Source organism: Mobula birostris, chromosome 15, assembly GCF_030028105.1.
Source record: "Mobula birostris isolate sMobBir1 chromosome 15, sMobBir1.hap1, whole genome shotgun sequence".
NCBI classification, from domain to species: Eukaryota; Metazoa; Chordata; class Chondrichthyes; order Myliobatiformes; family Myliobatidae; genus Mobula; species Mobula birostris.
This window is the reverse complement of record NC_092384.1, coordinates 48,676,099-48,694,444: the sequence shown is the minus strand read 5'-3', so window position 1 is coordinate 48,694,444 and position 18,346 is coordinate 48,676,099. Positions and strand designations below refer to the sequence as shown.

Genomic DNA, 18,346 nt, shown 5'->3' with positions numbered 1-18,346 from the left:
GAAATGTAATCTCTCTCTTCACCCTCCTAGGTACTCTTCTTCTTGAAGAACTCTATCATCCAGTCTTTGAAGTGGGATTTTTAATGCTGATCATCAATCTAAGGTGATTTCCATGCCTATTCACAGAGTAATCCCAATCTACCAATAATTTTCCTCATTACTTATTCTCTCTACATTCCCATCAAACCTCCCCCCGGCCACAGATTTTATCATTTACCTATATACTAGGTGCAATTTAGAATTCCTACCTTACCTCCCAAACCATGACTTAGGACATGGGATGGAATCTAGACAGCTACAGGATAAATGTGCAGTCTTTACTCAGACTGTTGGACCTGTTAGCCTGACATCAGTGGTTGGAATCGATTGTTAGGAATGAGATTATGGCGTACCTGGAGGCACATGACAAGATAGGCCAAAGCCAGCATGTTTTCCTGAAAGGAAGATCCTGCCTGACTGACCTACTGCAATTCTTTGAGGAAGATACGAGCAGGGTAGACAAAGAAGATATAGTAGACGTGGTGTACTTGGATTTTCAGAAGGCCTTTGACAAGGTGCCGCACATGAGGCTGCTTAGCAAGATAAGATCCCGTGGAATTACAGGGAAGTTACTAGCATGGGTGGAGCATTGGCTTTTGGGCAGGAAACAGAGAGTGGGAATAAAGAGATCCTATTCTGGCTGGCTGCCGGCTACCAGTGGAGTTCCACAGGAGTCGGTGTTGGGACCGTTATTTTTCACAATGTATGTCACTGGTTTGGATTACGGTATTAAAGAGATTTGTGGCTAAATTTGTCGATGATACAAGGATAGGCGGAGGAGCGGGTCATGCACTTTGGTGGAAGAAATAACTGGGCAGACTATTATTTAGATGGAGAGCGAATTCAAAATGCAGAAATGCAAAGAGACTTGGGAGTCCTTGTGCAAGATATCCTACAGGTTAACCTGCAGTTTGAGTCAGTTGTGAAGAAGGCGAATTCAATGTTGGCATTCATTTCTAGAGGTATAGACTACAAGAGCCAGGATGTGATATAGAGGCTCTATAAGGCACTCGTGAGACCACACTTGAGGTATTGTGTGCAGTTTTGGGTTCCTTATTTTAGAGAGGATATACTGACATTGGAGAGGGTCAGAGAAGATTCGCAAGAATGATTCCAGGAATGAAAGGGTTACTGTACGAGGAACATCTGGCAGCTCTTGGGCTGTATTTCCTGGAGCTCAGGAGAATGAGGGGGGAATCTCATAGAAACATTCTGAATGTTAAAAGGCCTGAACAGATTAGATATGGCAAAGTTATTTCCCATGGCAGGGGATTCGAGGACAAGAGGGCACGACTTCAGGATTGAAAGACGTCCTTTTAGAACTGAGATGCAGAGAAATTACTTTCGTCAGAGGGTGGTAAATCTATGGAATTTGTTGCCACGAGCGGCTGTGGAGGCCAAGTCTTGGATATATTTAAGCAAAGACAGATAAGTTCTTGATTAGCCAGGGCATCAAAGGGTATGGGGTGAAAGCAGGGGAGTGGGGATGACTGGATAAAGTGGATCAGCCCATGATTGAATGGCAGAGCAGACTCAATGGGCCAAATAGCCTACTTCGCCTCCTAAATCTTATGCTCTTATGGACAGTATCAAAAGTCAGCATCAACCCCAAATCATCGATGCATTGAGAAAGCAGCTCTAATTGCTGCTTTTTGTACCACCCACTGTGCCAATGTATGGGCTTATATTACTGACATTTTATAATCACATAAACACAAAGAAACAGGACCATCTAGGAACTTTTTGGAAGCACTTAATTTCTGTAGATGCAACTTACTGAGCATACTTCACCATGTCTTCAACCTGAGCCTGAGTCTCCAGAGGGTTCCTGTGCTGTGGAAGACGTCCTGCCTCGTCCCTGTGCCGAAGACACTGTGTCCCAGCGGCCTCAATGACTACAGACCAGTGGCTTTGACCTCCCACATCATGAAGACCCTGGAGAGACTTGTTCTGGAGTTGCTCCGGCCTACGGTTAGGCCACACTTAGAACCCCTCCAGTTCGCCTACCAGCCCCGACTAAGAGTGCAGGTGGATGCTTTCCTGGATTATTGATTACCTGACTGGCAGTCCACAGTACATGTGCTTGCAACACTGTGTGTCCGACAGAGTGATCAGCAGCACTGGGGCTCCACAGGGGACTGTCTTGTCTCCCTTTCTCTTCACCATGTACACCTCAGACTTCAACTACTGTACAGAGTCTTGCCATCTTCAGAAGTTTTCTGATGACTCTGCGATAGTTGGATGCATCAGCAAGGGAGATGAGGCTGAGTACAGGGCTTCAGTAGGAAACTTTAACACATGGTGTGAGCAGAATTATCTGCAGCTTAATGTGAAAAAGACTAACGAGCTGGTGGTGGACCTGAGGAGGGCTAAGGCACCGGTGACCCCTGTTTCCATCCGGGGGTCAGTGTGGACATGGTGAAGGATTACAGATACCTGGGGATACGAATTGACAATAAACTGGACTGGTCAAAGAACACTGAGGCTGTCTACAAGAAGGTTCAGAGCCGTCTCTATTTCTTGAGGAGACTGAGGTCCTTTAACATCTGTTGGACGATGCTGAGGATGTTCTACGAGTCTGTGGTGGCCAGTGCTATCATGTTTGCTGTTGTGTGCTGGGGCAGCAGGCTGAGGGTAGCAGACACCAACAGAATCAACAAACTCATTCATAAGGCCAGTGATGTTGTGGGGATGGAACTGGACTCTCTGACAGTGGTGTTTGAAAAGAAGATGCTGTCCAAGTTGCATGCCATCTTGGACAATGTCTCCCATCCACTACATAATGTACTGGATGGGCACAGGAGTATGTTCAGCCAGAGACTCATTCCACCGAGATGCAACACTGAGCGTCATAGGAAGTCATTCCTGCCTGTGGCCATCAAACTTTACAACTCCTCCCTTGGAGGGTCAGACACCCTGAGCCAAAAGGCTGGTCCTGGACTTATTTCCTGGCATGATTTACATATTACTATTTAATTATTTATGGTTTTATATGGCTATATTTATACTCTATTCTTGGTTGGGGCAACTGTAATGAAAATCAATTTCTCTCGGGATCAATAAAGTATGACTATGACTATAATTTGGAAGGAATGTTCAAGAAGAAAGGAAGGCAGTAGTAGCAGCAAAGCTTAAGCCTCATTTCAACCAATCACCAAATCTCAGAGTCTCAAATCATTAAAGTGGGTCATTTGGCCACCAGCTCTATGCAGGAACAATAAAACCAATCTCATTCCCCATAAGCATTCCATTTTTTTCCCCTTTTGGATGTACATCTAATTCTCTTTTGTATGCTCTAATTGAATCTACCACTGCTACCACCATTGACAGTACATGTTAAAAGAATCCTTATGTTAATTTATGATCTTTTTGCAAGTCACTTCTTTTTGAGCTATAATCCACACACGGGAATGTATTTTTTCCCCTCCACTTATTCTGTCCCTTGCCTAATATCTCTATTAAATATTGTGTACGCTCCTCTGTCCAAGGAGAACAATCCCAGATTCCCCAATTTAGCCACGTAATTTTAGATGCATTTCCCAGGAAATATTTATGGTAATTTGTTTCTGCACTCATTTTATATCCTTGGATCTTTCCTAAAGTCTGGCATCCAGAACTGAACAAAACTCTAGCTTTGACGTAACCACTACTTCCCTACAACCAATTGGTTCTTGAATCACCAGCAAAACCTTAATCACTACATTTTAGAACACTATTTCTACTTTAATCACTTTGTGTTAAAATAGACTTTGTTCTTGTTTGATCCAATTGTATTACTTATTGTAAAAATTGGGTATAATTTATGATTAATTTTTTTTTCTTATGAATGCTGTTAATATAATGCTATGTGACTGCAATGCTGCTGCAAGTAAGATTTTCATTGCGTATGTGCATTCATGGACGTGCATATGACAATAAACTCAACTTTTGAACCAGTGTTTTACAAGGACATCATAATTTTCTGCCCCTTCTTCTTCAGACTTCTATTTATAAAACTAAGGATCCAACTTACTTTTTTCAGAAACAATTTTTCTCAACTTGCTCTACCATTTTCAGTGAACTGTGCATTTATACCTTCAAGAAGGGGTCTGTTCTTGTCCTCCTTCTTAGCCTATCTGCCTCTTCTCATTCTTCCCACTAATATATAATTGAACTACCTATCTGCCATTTCCCCAGCCTCTACATCCAAATAAACTTCTAACAGATATAGTGAATTAATGAGCCACTTGAACTTTGTTTGTGCTAATTGAATACACACGCTGAACAATGATGCAAACTTTCAAATATTAAACTTTTTCAAATATTCTTCAAGTATTAAAATTTGTACCATAACACTTGTTCCCGCGAGATCATACAAAAAACAATGAATGGAAGCTAGAGAAAATACCTAAACTTCTTAATTTTTATTAGTATTTTGAACAGGAACCAAAATGACAAAAGAAAGAGAAAAATGTCTGCAACATTTAGACAACAAAGTGTCCTGGCCATATCCCTCCCATCTCTGTGGTTATCCAGTTGACAGCTGCAGACACTGAGACAGCTACCTCAAAAACGCCAACTCTTGCTTCCCCGAATCTCTTTTGCTGATAAGCAAAATAGCTGGAATGTGTCTGATAGTCAGTCTATCACAGAAAGGAGTTTCGAAAAACCCATAATCATCCCACGTATCGTCATCCTGCCATCAACTCCAGACCACAGAACAATTAATATTCTCAACAATTGCTGCTCCAATGACAGCCTGTAAGATAGTGATAGGATTCTGCAATACAGTATCTTATTAATAAACACTACTCCTTTCACTGCCACAGTTCTTTATGATTGCCTTGGAATTCCATTCTGATTGCTGAGAAACGCCAAACTTTCATTATGTGTGAACCCAGTGACTAAAATTAACAAAGTTGATTACCGAAATCAATGTGTAACACAGCAAAAGCAAAAGGTAAAGAAAATGCAAAATTCAGCTCAGAATCTTACAAATAAAAATGATTAAAAGTTAAACTATATTAAAAAGCAATCATGCCAATTTAGATGTAAATTAAATTCTAAGTTATAGTCTACAATCAAAACTAAACTAGAGAATATGCATGTTATATATTATTAAAGTACAGTAAAAAGGTAACAGTGTAATTAAACAAAGGATTTGGTAGACATCACAAAGAATCCTGCATTTCTGCACAAAAAAACTACTTAAAATGAATTTTACCCTTACTCAAATAAATGTCATTTGATAACCATGCCATTATGTCTCCTGGGAATATGCCCAATGCAGTTTTAATGCAGAAGTTCCTTGCATAGAATCACAAAATGTGGAGAAAATAGCTTAGTTTAAATGGACTCAGTATCCCTCTACACACAATGATGCTGTTAGCAAATACTTGACATGGTCCTGGTGGCATATATAACTTTATACAAAATCCACTCTACCCTTCCGTGTTGGGAAGTTTCCAAATACCATTCATCAACTCCTTAATGGGAATGAAGAGCAAACTGATGTGACTTAGTAACACTAAAGTTTTCTTTTATTGAAGCATTCATATTTAGCAACATAATGGGCACAACAAAAGACTTTAGGCCAGCCTTTAAGCAAGATGTTGAACTTGCTTCACGTTGCTAGTGAAGTTTGTTCGGCATTGTACCCACCGAAAATATAGCGCAGTATGGAACTTCAAACCACACATCTTGTCAATATGACTCCGTTTTCACGTTTATATCATTATACCTTGCAAATTTCTGTCTTAATTTCTTGATTAGATGACAACTCATTCAAATCACCACTATCCCCACTATGCCACAAAATCATTTGAGTGCATTCCAGCTCTTCACCATACTTTTGTGTATCCTACTACAAACTAATGACACTGCAATTCGGATTTGCCATGTAGTTGATATTTGCAAACTTCACCACACCCCAATTTTACCCAATTCAAACTCACTTTACACTGCACTTCATCCCAACCATCAAACCTCATTGCACATGTTATTTTGGTTAATTCTCCAAATACTGTGGAGAAACACAAAGGTAATTTGTAATTAAATGAAGCTTTTAGCTCTGTGCTGTGTAGTAGTTTAAGCTACATATACCTTGCAAAGGCACCATGGAGAAAAAATTGAAGGTACTGATATTAGATATAATGTTTGATTATGTGGAATAGAAGCCTTTTGGCTGCAACACACCAAAAACCATATGCAGCCTCCTTATAACTCCTGCAAAGACCAAGCATCCACCATGAGGAAATCTATAAGTGAGGAAATAGAGGATCCAGTTGCACAAGAAAGTATTGAGGCCAAAGTCTTGAAGCTTATTGATTAGTTTTGAGGGGATGATATAATTGAATGCTGAGCTGTAATCAATGAAGAGCTCGCTCTTCAGATGTTCCAGGCTTGACTGAAGAACATCTACTGTTGACCTGTTGTGATGGTAGACGAATTGGAGTAAATTCAAGTTGCTTCTCAGGCATTAGTTGATGTGGTTCATCAACAAATTCTCAATGGACTTCATCAACTGTGTGCAAGTGGATAGTCACTGAAGCAGGTTACCATGCTCTTCTTAGGCACAGGTACAATTAAAACCTGCTTGAAACAGCTGGGTACATCAGATTGCCAGAGCGAGAGGTCAAAGATATTGGTGAAAATCACCAGTTGATCAACAGCACAGGTCTTTAGTACTCAGCCAGGTACACTGTTTGGGCTGGATGCTTTCCATGGGTTCATCCTCCTGACTGATACTTTCATATTGGCCTCAGAGATTGAAATCACAAGGTCAACTGGGGCTGGGGGAGTTCGCTATGATTCCTCCATGTTTTGATGGTTAAAGTGACCATAAAAGGCATTGAGCTCATCTTGGAGCGGAGCTTGTTGTCACCCCTGTGACTTGGTTTCACTTTGTAAGCACTTCGCACACGTGATGGTTTTCAGAAGATTGCACCTGGACCAAGTATTTTACTTGGTCTCCAGACCTGAATGCCTCTGACCTGGCCCTCAAAAGTCTCATGGTTCATCCAGAGCTTCTGGTGGGAGAAAACTCAGAATGATTTTGTGCAGATACACGTATCTACAACTGTTTTAATAAAGTTTATGGCACCCATAGAGAATTCATTCAGATCCTTGAACGTGGCCCAATCCACCGACTCGAAGCAATCCCGTAGCTGTTCCTCTGCCTCCTGTGACCACCTGTTTGTTGTCCTCATCTGTGGAGCCTTGCTCTTCAGCCTCTATCTGCATGCAGGTATCAGGAGGACAGCCAAGTGATCAGATCTGCTGAAATGTGGTCTAGACATGGAGCAGTAGGCATTCCTGATCTTAGTATAGCAGTGGCTGAGTGCATTAAACCTCCTGGTGCTGTAGGTGATATGTATCCAGACCATGGCCTCAACTTGTGCAACAGGATCCTCGGTTTCCCTACTTGCAGAGCCCAGTCAGTTCAGATCAGCAACAGCATCTCCTCCACAATCTCCATCAGCACAGGTGCACCACAAGGCTGTGTGCTTAGACCTCGGTCTACTCACATTATAGTTATGACTATGACTATAGGCAAAGAAAGCACAGCTCCAATATTATAACACTAGCATGCTGATTTCAGCACTGTCGTTGGCTGAATCAATGGTGGTAACAATTCAGCATACAGAAGGGAGATTGAAAATCTTGCTGAGTGGTGCCACAACAACTACATCTCACTCTGTGACAGCAAGACCAAGAAGCTGATGACTGACCAGGAGGAAACCAGAGGTGCGTGAGCCAGCCTCATTAGGAGATCAGAGGTGGAGAAGGTCAGCAACTTTAAATTCTTTGGTATTATCATTTCAAAGGATCCGTCCTGGGTTCAGCATGTAGGTGTCATTATGAAGAAAGCACGTCAACACCTCTACTTTCTTAGAGATTTGCAAAAGTTCAGCATGTCATCCAAAACTCTGATAAACTTCTATAGATATGCAATGGAGAATATATTGACTGGTTGCTTCGTGGTATGGAAACACCAATGCCCTTGTAGAGAAAAACACACAAGTAGTGGATACTGTCCAGTCCATCACAGGTAAAGCCCTGGCCACCACTGAGCACATCTGCATGGAGTGCTGTCACAGGAAAGCAGTTCCTTCATCAAGGACCTCCACCATCCAGACCACGCTGTCTTCTCGTGGCTGCCACCGGAAAGGTGGTACTGAGCCTCAGAACACAGGCCACTAAGTTATTACCGCTCAACCATGAGGCTCTTGAATCAGAGGGGATAACTTCACTTGCTCCATCACTGAACTATTCCCACAACCTGTAGACTCACTTTCAAGGACTCTTCATCTAATATTCCCACAAGTTATTATTTATTCATTATTATTATTTTATTATCTCTCTATAATTGCAGTTTGTTATCTTTATCAGATTAGCTGTTTGTCCATCCTGTTGGGTGTGGCCTTCCATTGATTCTATTGCGTTTCTTGCATTTTCTGTGAATGCCCGCAAGAAAATGAATCCCACTGTGGCATACATGTACTTTGATAGTAAATTTATTTTGAACTTTGTACTTTGAAGTGCACATTTACTTGAACTTTTTACTTTGAAGTGCACATTTACTTCAGCATTAGTTACAACCTTTGAGATCTTCGAACCATGCAAATGACACAGGAAATTCAAATGAATTTCAAAGCCATCATATTGAAAGCATCCCTGATTTACTGAATCAAAGGTAGCTTAGGTAGTGAGTACAGTCATTGCCAAATTTAATATGAAGAAAAGTTATAAGATGATGAAATGAAATCATCACCTGATCTGATAGAAAGGAGAATACTTCAGTAATAGAATACTGAGATGGAAGTGGTAAAATCCCACACGGGGGTGGGAGGGGTGCTGCAGGGAAATGCATCAGGTTTGTATAACTCTGGGAAGGTTGAGGATGATAAACAGAAAGACTTTCTTCACTAATTTTCAAATCATTAATACCTCACATAACCTGCAGGCACAAAACTATGAAAGTTTGGCAACAAACCTAATATACTAAGCTATAACTTAGTTGCATTACATAACACCACATTTCAAACTAAAACAAAATATTTTTTGATGCATTCCACTCTCAAAAGGTCACAGCTCATGAGCACCGGATTAAATTTGCAAGTTATTGATTGACTATTCAGAGTAAACAGCATTTAGATGTCCTTAGAGATGCAATAATGGTTCTTTTGTTATGTCAAAAAGAAATCAAGGTGACATTTCTCCTGAAAAATTAATTTTCTATTAACTTTGTCAAACATAAGATGTTGAAAGTTACAAGAAAGCCTATGCCAACTTGTCCCTTAGATGAAAATTAATATGCCGTGCACCAGAAGTGTATAAGCAATTTAAGTGCACAATGTATCACAAATAGTAACCATAATCCATAAAATAATTTATAGTTTTTAATGCAACATTTGAAATAAATAGCTCTCCTTCTGGCCAACTTCAGCATGTGTTGCTTCCCAAGCTACATTAATATAATTAATTGCAATGCTTATCAATATCTTAATCTATAAAAGCAACAGCAAACACATCTAGATCCAGGTACTACATTTGTTAATAAGCATCTGTTGTTTTCTTTTCATCCACCTGTTTTCCAGCTAATCAGTTTATTGGAAAACATGATAGCTCTGTTGCGAACATTGCACACAATCCACAGCAGCTCTGCATAACAACTTGGCAATATTTCTGAAGTTACTTTATGAAGCCATATTTTCAATGGAATACAACTATCTGCTCAGTGGCCCCAACAGTACAACCAGCAATATTGTTAATATAACAACACACACACACAAAGTGCTGGGGGAACTCAGCAGACCAGGCAGCATCTGTGGAAATGAGTAAACAGCAGACATTTCAGGCCAAGACCCTTCATCAGGACTGGAAGGGAAGGGGGAAAGAGTTACACCAAGAACATGGGGGGAGGGGAGGAAGTCATACAAGGTGTTAGGTGATAGATGAAACCGGGTGGGGGGGGGGAGAGAAATAAAGTAAAGAGCTGGGACGTTGATTGGTGAAAGAGATAAAGGGCTGGAGAAGGGGAATCTGGTAGCAGAGGACCGAAGACCATGGAAGAAAAGGAAGGGGGAGGAGCACCAGAGGGAGATGACGGGAGGTAAGGAGAGAAGGTGTGATTGGGAAGGAGGAATGGGAAATGGTAAAGGGTGGGGAGATGGGGAGTTCAATAAATCGATATTCATGCCATCAGGTTGGAGGCTACCCAGGCAAAATACAAAGTTGGCTTCTCCAACCTGAGTGTGGCCTCATCATGGCAGCAGAGGAGGCCATGGACTGATCTGTCAGAATAGGAATGGGAAGTAGAATTGAAACGGGTAGCCACTGGGAAATCACACTTTTTGTGGCAGGCTCAGCACAGCGGTCTTCAAATCTACGTCGTGTCCCACCGATATACAGGAGGCCGCACTGGGAGTACCAGATAGAGTAGATGAACCCAGAGCCACAGGTGAAGCGTCACCTCACCTGAAAGGACTGTTTGAGGCCCTGACTGGTAGTGAGGGAGATGCGGCACTTGCTCCACTTGCAAGGTTAAGTGCCAGGAGGGAGATCAGTGGGGAGGGACAAATGGACAAGGGAGGCACATAGGGAGTGATCCCTGCAGGAAGTGGCAGTGGTAATAAATTCACTTTGAACTTTGATTTGACATCAGACCTTGAGACTCTTAGCAATAAAATTACATTTACTGCTCCTTTTATTCTTTCTTAATATTAAAAAATATTATTCATAATTTCCCCATTACAGGAAGCAGATTTAAAAAAGGGGACAAAGCTTTATCCTTTTCTACATTTATGTACTTCAGACAACATTTGTACCAAGATTTAAAACTAGAAAATTACCAACTCCTTACAGTATACAGTCGATTCCGGTTGGGCCATTGGTTAATTGGGGCAGCCTCTTGCTTGGTCCAACTCTTAAAAGAACAAAATCTAATTGAGAAAATTGCTGGGATTCCCTTCATTTATTTGGGACACTATTCCCTTTAATTAGGGCAGGTGACTGTTGCTGAACAGGCTCCAACTAGTAACAGTCACATATGTGGCCATTAGATGCCACACTGTGCTTCAGGCGAACATCTTTTAAATCGCGTCTATTGCGTTTGTTTGTTTTCAAAAAGCAGTGATTTTGTCACTAAAAATTGGTGAGAAATAAGTAGTAAGACAACTTAGAACTGTCTTGCTCACTGCAGTTTCAATCATTCAGGCTTGAAGATGCCAGGTACAGCTGGGAGTGAAAAAGAAAGGATTTCACTACTTCAACAAGTTAGGGACTATGAAGAACTTGAAGGTATCGATGAACATCTTGAACATAACAATGAAATTGAAGATTTGCAGGATACAAACAATGATAGCATAGTACGAAGACGGTCCATTATCTCCACTAGGTGTTTGTGCTTATTTTACTTATTGCGTACACTGGATGAATTTCTCCGTCGATAATTATTATAAACTAATACACAGTTTTATAGTACTGTCATACTATTGGTAGCGTTCATTTAAATATATAATTTGTTACTCAATTGGTCTTATTTTATACTGTTTTAATTATTCCCATGAAACTTCCGCCACTTGAGCCAAAATATACCACCCCCGAGGTGTCCCAATTAACCAGAATCCATGGTATTTGGCAATTTTAAAATGGCAGCTTTGAATCTATTTTATAAACTATAAAAATACATCAACACTGTTTACTAGCTAATGCGAAGTCTTTTCCTATCTCCCAAATGTCAACAATTCCCATCTTCACATAAGGAATGCAAACTTTATAGACGAGTAATTCAAAGTGTGGCTAATGAAGCTGTATCTTATCCGACTTAAATAAAAGTCAAGACTTTCATTTCACTACTATGAAGTCAAATAGATATTTTCTACATTTGAAATTAAATTTATATTTGTTTCTTCACATTTTTCAATTTATAGAATTAAAAAAAAAAGATGATTTTCAAAAACTGAAATTGTTAATATATAACATTTCAAGTAGTTTATAAATTCAGCTGATATCCAAGATATTTATTACTCAAAGTGGAACTATAGAAAAGGCCAAAAATCAAGGGTATCTTGTAAAGAGCAAAAGCAAATATTTTAGTAATAACAATTTAAAAATTACCAAAATAATCTTTGTGAATACTAACATATTGCTAGGATACTAAATGTTGTGAAAACCATGTCCATGCTGAGATTTGATGTTTTGTTTTAATTTAAATACAGCCAAGAATCAGAGTGAATTTAAGTTGACACCTTTTTTGTTAAATAACGTTAAATATTACGGATAATTGGTGGTTTAAAACCCTGGTGAGTAAGCTTTATCTTGGTCTTCCCCTATCACTCCCAATCTTTTGCTCACAGCATATGCTTCCTTTGAGCAGTGATACATCACATGATTTAGAGAATGGCTGATGCTGTGCAGAGAGCATTGACAGAATTTTCAGCAAATTGCAACAGGGGCTAAGATACTCCAAGGGCAACAGAATTGGAAAACATGAAGGTTCAACATAAGACCATAAGACATAGGAGCAGAATTAGGCCATCTGGCCCATTGAGTCTGTTCTGCCATTCAATCATGGCTGATCGTCTTTTCCCCTCCTCAGCCACACTCTCCAGCCTTCTCCCCATAACCCTTGATGCAGTGTCCAAACAAGAACCTATCAAGCTCTGCCTTAAGATCTGGCCTCCACAGCTGCCTGTGGTATCAAATTCCACAAATTCACCACCCTGTGGCTAAAGAAATGTCTTTGCATTGCTGTTTTAAATGGACACCCCTCTATCCTGATGTTGTGCCCTCTTGTCCTAGACTCAACTACCATAGGAAACGTCCATTCCACATCTACTCTGTCCAGGCCTTTCAACAGTTGAAGGACTCCCCCCACCCCCCCCACCCCCATCCTTCTAAATTCCAACCAGTACAGACCCAGTGCTATCAAATGTTCCTTGAATGATAACCCTTTCATTCCCAGAATCATCCTTGTGAACCTCCTCTGAACCCTCTCCAATGCCAGCACATCTTTTCTAAGATAGGGAGCCCAAAACTGTTCACAGTACTCAAAGTGAGGCCTCACCAGTGCCTTACAAAGCCTCAGCATCACATCCCTGCTCTTGTACTCAAGACTTCTTGAAATGAACACTAACATTGCATTGACCTTCCTCACCATCAACTCAGCCTGCAAGTTAACCTTCAGAGTGTTCTACACAAGAACTCCAAAGTCCCTTTGCATCTCAGATTTTTGGATTTTCTCCCCATTTAGAAAATAGTCCACACACCTATTTCTACAACCAAAGTGCATGATCGTGCATTTTCCAGTATTGTATTTCATTTGCCACTTTCTTGCCCATTCTCCTATTCTGTCCAAGTCCTTCTGCAGCCTACTTGTTTCCTCAACACTACCTGCCCTCCACCAATCTTCGTATCATCTACAAGCTTGGTAACAAAGCCATCTATTTCATCATCTAAATCACTGATTTACAGCATAAAAGGAAGCAGTTCCCAACACCGACCCCTGCGGAACACCACTAGTCATTGGCAGCCAACCAGAAAAGGATCGTTTTATTCCCACTGGCTACCTCCTACCATTGAACAATTACAGAATGATTTTAGAAAATTTTTAAGAATAAAGATGAGAAACTGAGGGAGGCTGGTTAACTATATTTAATATTTGGGTAGTTGGGGAACAAAATGGCATGGTGGGATCAGGGCTTTGGTGGGCTGTCCACATGGAACTTGCGGGTTCTCTCGGCGAGTGCGTGGGTTTTCACAAGATGCTCTGTAGAAGTGCCAGTAGATTAATCAGCAGCTGTAAATTATCCTTTGTATAGGTTAATGGCAACAAGGTCTAAAGATGAACAAGTGTGAGACAGAGCTAATGGGATTGCCTGCTTGGTAGGTGGCAGGGAGCGGAATTGCCAAATGGCTCGCTCTGTACTAACACACACAAAACGGTGGAGGAACTCAGCAGGCCAGGCAGCATCTATGGAAAAGAGTAAACAGTCGTAATGAAGTGGTCTCGGCCCGAAACATCGGCTGTTTACTCTTTTCCATAGATGCTGCCTGGCCTGTTGAGCTCCGCCAGCATTTTGTGTGTAATGCTTGGCTGCTCTCTGTATTACTTAGTTTATTTATTGACCGATACACTATGGAGTAGGCTTTTCCCTCCCTTTGAGCAAAGCCGACCCAGTGACCCCCGACAAACCCAACTTAACCCTAACCTAATCACGGGACAATTAACAATGGACAATTAACAATGACCAATTAGCCTATCCGGTACATCTTTGGACTGTGGGAGGAAACCAGAGGCTCCGGAGCAAACCCACACATTCCACAGGGAAGATTTACAGAGACTCCTTACAGAACAGCACTGAATTGAACCCTGGTACGGCCCAAGCTGTAATAGCATCGTGCTAACCACTAAACAACCATGGTACCAGATACGCATCAATTTAAAATTTGCTGATTACCAATACAGGTTAATGGATTACCTAGTCTGGCTAAAAGCAAGATGGAAATTTATTCATCAGGTGTTTAACTACCAATCACTTGTACTGCTTCACACAAGTTTACACAAGTCCATACACAAGTTTATATTTAATTCCACCAGGCTTGCATATTCTCCATGGAACTTTGGCAAGAAATTCCCAAGATGCAAGAGTAACATAAGCAAAGTGTAGGATATATACCTCAGTAGGTGCGTATAGTATGTACCTAATAAAATGGCCACTGAGTGAAAATTCAGACCATAATTGGCACTCCTTTCTGTAAAAAAAAACACATCACAGTTACCTGGCAGGTGCCATATTTCAGAATTCTTCTGATCATCTGTTGGGTACTTTACTTCCGTTTCTTCAGGAGTCTTTGGTACATCTTGTAACCATTGGTCTAAAATGGCAAAAAAACACCTGTTAATGGCAAATTCATATAAAGCAACCTTCAAGCATGTATTAAGAGAGACCTAATACTTAGGATCTCTGCATATCTATCAGTACTAATTTGCTTAAAGGCAGATTGCTACATGACTAGAATATACAGCAACAGAATGGGAATGAAATTGAAATATTTAAAGGAATTTGTTGCAGAGGTCCTAGAATTGGTAAAGCACAGATGGATGGTATTTCCTTTTTGCAAGAACAAACTTACAGCTGCATTCCCCAGGTTTTTCCCCTGTGGCCCGGTAATTCAACTGGGTATCCAACTTTTTGAATTTTTGAAACCAACAACTGAAGCTACATTCACCAGCTTCTCAAACAGTGAATGCTATTCTCAGAGTACTTGTTGCATGAGAAAGCTTTTCCTGTAGATATTTTGCAACTAACCTAAGCTAATGTCTTCTGACTTTTGTTCTCATTCTTCCAATGCTCCTTTTTATTTATTTTGCCAAGAATCTTAACGATTTGAACACTATCAAATTGTCTCTCAAATTTTGATAAATATTTCATATTCATCAACCAACTGAACAAAGATAATACCATGCTAAAATCCCCCAGTCAAAGATCAGCAATCCTTTGACGGTATGAGCATTTAACAACTAGACCCAAGCCTCAACCAGCTCAACCACATTTAGAGGTCATGTATCACAAAAAGTTTGTACGTCTTAAGGCACTGGTCAGACCATACAGGTTCCACTTCAATGTTTTGGGATGTTACTTACATTAAAGCTTAACCTATGTAGCCAGTAAACCACTCAATTTAGAGAAAACCAGGGTACCCACGGAAAACCCATGCACTCATAAAATGAATATTAAATCTCTTTGCAGGGCAAACCCAACTTCATGGTTGAGCATAGGTCCCCAGAGCTGTGAGACATCATCCTGAAGTACAGTGAGCGCTGCCCTGTCACATTTTATGTTAGTAGCTGAGTTGAATTTTAGCAGCTGCATTGCAAGCAATTTAAGCAATTGTGGAACACAACAATCATACACAGGTACACATGAATTATGAATGGTTTTGTAGAGAACTGAAGACATTACTTGATTACTGTCCTTGGGAATACCCGAGATTTCTAGGAATATTTCAAGTTGAGACTTTAGAAAATGATGAAAAGTAAGTTAATATTTGAGACTGAAATTAGATATTGATGACCATGGAATTAGAATTGACACTGGTTCCAAACTTTGGCTGTCCTGCATTGGAAGATCAAAACCATCATTAAAGAGAGCAAAAAACAAACTGCTGGTGGAACTTGACAGATCTCAAAGCCTCTGTGACCGCAAAGATATAGTCAATGTTCCACATCAAGATCCTACAAATGGTGTTCTTTTAGTTTGCATTTGCACAACCTAAGAAAAATACACCTCATATTCCACTGATAGCTCCCAACTCAATGGTATGAACATTGAATTTCCCAACTTCAGGTAACCCATGTTTCTTTCTCTCTCTTGCTGATCCACCTAGGCTCCTTCACTCCTCATTTCTAAACCCTCCCTGCCCCATTACCTAATTCCATTCCCCTTACCTACCTGATTCCATCTGTCTGTCACCCACACACTTATCCAACCAGATCTCCTAGCCCCCTCCTTCATCTGCCCATCATCCCTCCCTTACCTCATTCCAACTATCACCTTGCTTATCAACTTTCGCATTTTTACTATCTCATGCCTCCACTCTTCACTTTTCAGATTGTCTTTACATTGCTCATCCTCTCACCTTACCTCATTCCATCTACTCTTTAATTTCTCTCCTCATCTGTCTCTGCTTACCATCCACCAGCTAATGTCTCACAACTCCATTCTTTCATCCTCTATAAGACCATAAATTCTCTCTCATCCACTTCCACCTATTGCCTGCCAGCCCCTGCCTAGCCCATTCCTGTCATCTCTATAGCGGCTACCTCCCCTCTACATTGTCAATGCTGATGGAAGCTCTTGATCCAAAACACTGCAATCCCTTTTCTTCTACAGATGCTTCATGATCGGCTAAGTGCATCTAGCAGGGTTTTTTTGCTCCAAATTACAGCATCTGCAAACTCCAGAAATACTGAGATTTGGTATTCAGCTTTATTCTACAATAAATCATTTCTGCAATGAAGTACTGAAAAACTATATTTGAATTAAAATAACTTCCTCTTTAAGTGCAATATTACATCATGTCTCAATGAAAAAATGCTCATTACATCCTTTAATACAATTTTTAAAAATTTTTGCATGACTGAGATTTCTTCTGCCAGATATTGTAGAAGAGAAAACAAGGAATGCAAGGGAATATTATTGGGTGTTTTGTAAACTGCTACCACAGTCCATTAATACACAATTGTTCTTTTCAGAGTATGCTTGCAGAAAAAAAAAAGTTTAGGAAAATTATTTGGATGTGGTCCAAAAAAGGCAGCTTGCTTCACCAGACTTTGCCCTCATTGTATAAAAGGGAAGTGTATGCTTATCAGATGTGAGCTGGGATGGGAATTATGCTTAGGGAGTTTGGAAGCAGAATGTATGTTACACCTGGTACTGGCTTGTTTGTCAAAATGATAAGTTGATAAACAATATTAAGGTTGGACAAGGCCTATATTCCTAATTGACTATTTCTTTTAAAAGGAAAAGATAAGAATTTGAAGGGAGAATAATCTTGTTTATTACTACCTCTATAGCTATATTTTGAAAAGTTTTCTATCTTTATTAATATGATTTTGTTATCTTCACAATATTGATAATCTAAAAGTTAATGACATGGCAGAATAGAGGTGTATGACAGTTAATGATTTGAAATATTAGTTATCACGGATTCAATATAAAGACAAACATGTACTTTGGGCAATAACTTGTAACACTGTCATACGGAAAGTAAATAGGTAAACTTATCAAATAAGTCTAGCTGCCATAAACTTAGGAAAATATCTTTATCAAATTACTATGAAACATATGTAACAGTTAAGGCACATCAGTGTCTGTCATACAAATAATTCTAGCAATATATTATATGTATTTTCAAACAGAGACAGGATGAACCCATTGACCCATTGTGCTTATAATTAACTGGTCATTGGTTAACAACATGGCCCCAAGTTTTCTGCTTTTGGTTTAACTAATTGGATATCCAATCCATTTCATTTAACTTCACAAAGTTGTGTTCCAGCCCAGTCTTGCGTACTTGACAGAGAATGGGAAGTAAAAGTTAATTTCCTTTTTTAATTCAGTTTAATTAAATGTATTTCATTGTCTTTGTCAATTAATTTATTCATGAATTTAGCTTTCAGCAGTGTAACTGTCATCCAAGAGGACCTCAACCTTGTCGTAGGGCTTAGAGGCTTGTGTATCTCAGTGACCTATGTTGGCTGGAGTCAGAGCTTTGGCTCCTAATAGGGTCACCCATGCCAAACAGGTCAAAAGGTAGAAGC

The 18,346-nt window shown here is 40.1% G+C and overlaps 1 protein-coding gene across 3 annotated transcripts in view; it reads right to left on the bottom strand.

Annotated features, from left to right (window-relative positions):
- Positions 1–18,346, bottom strand: part of zfpm1 (zinc finger protein, FOG family member 1) — a 215,345-nt gene that overhangs the window by 128,667 nt on the left and 68,332 nt on the right. For all 3 annotated transcript variants that reach the window (XM_072279737.1, XM_072279739.1, XM_072279738.1), the window contains exon 3: positions 14,803–14,898. In XM_072279737.1, the coding sequence (XP_072135838.1) occupies positions 14,803–14,898 (96 nt within the window). The remainder of the gene's footprint in view (positions 1–14,802; positions 14,899–18,346) is intronic.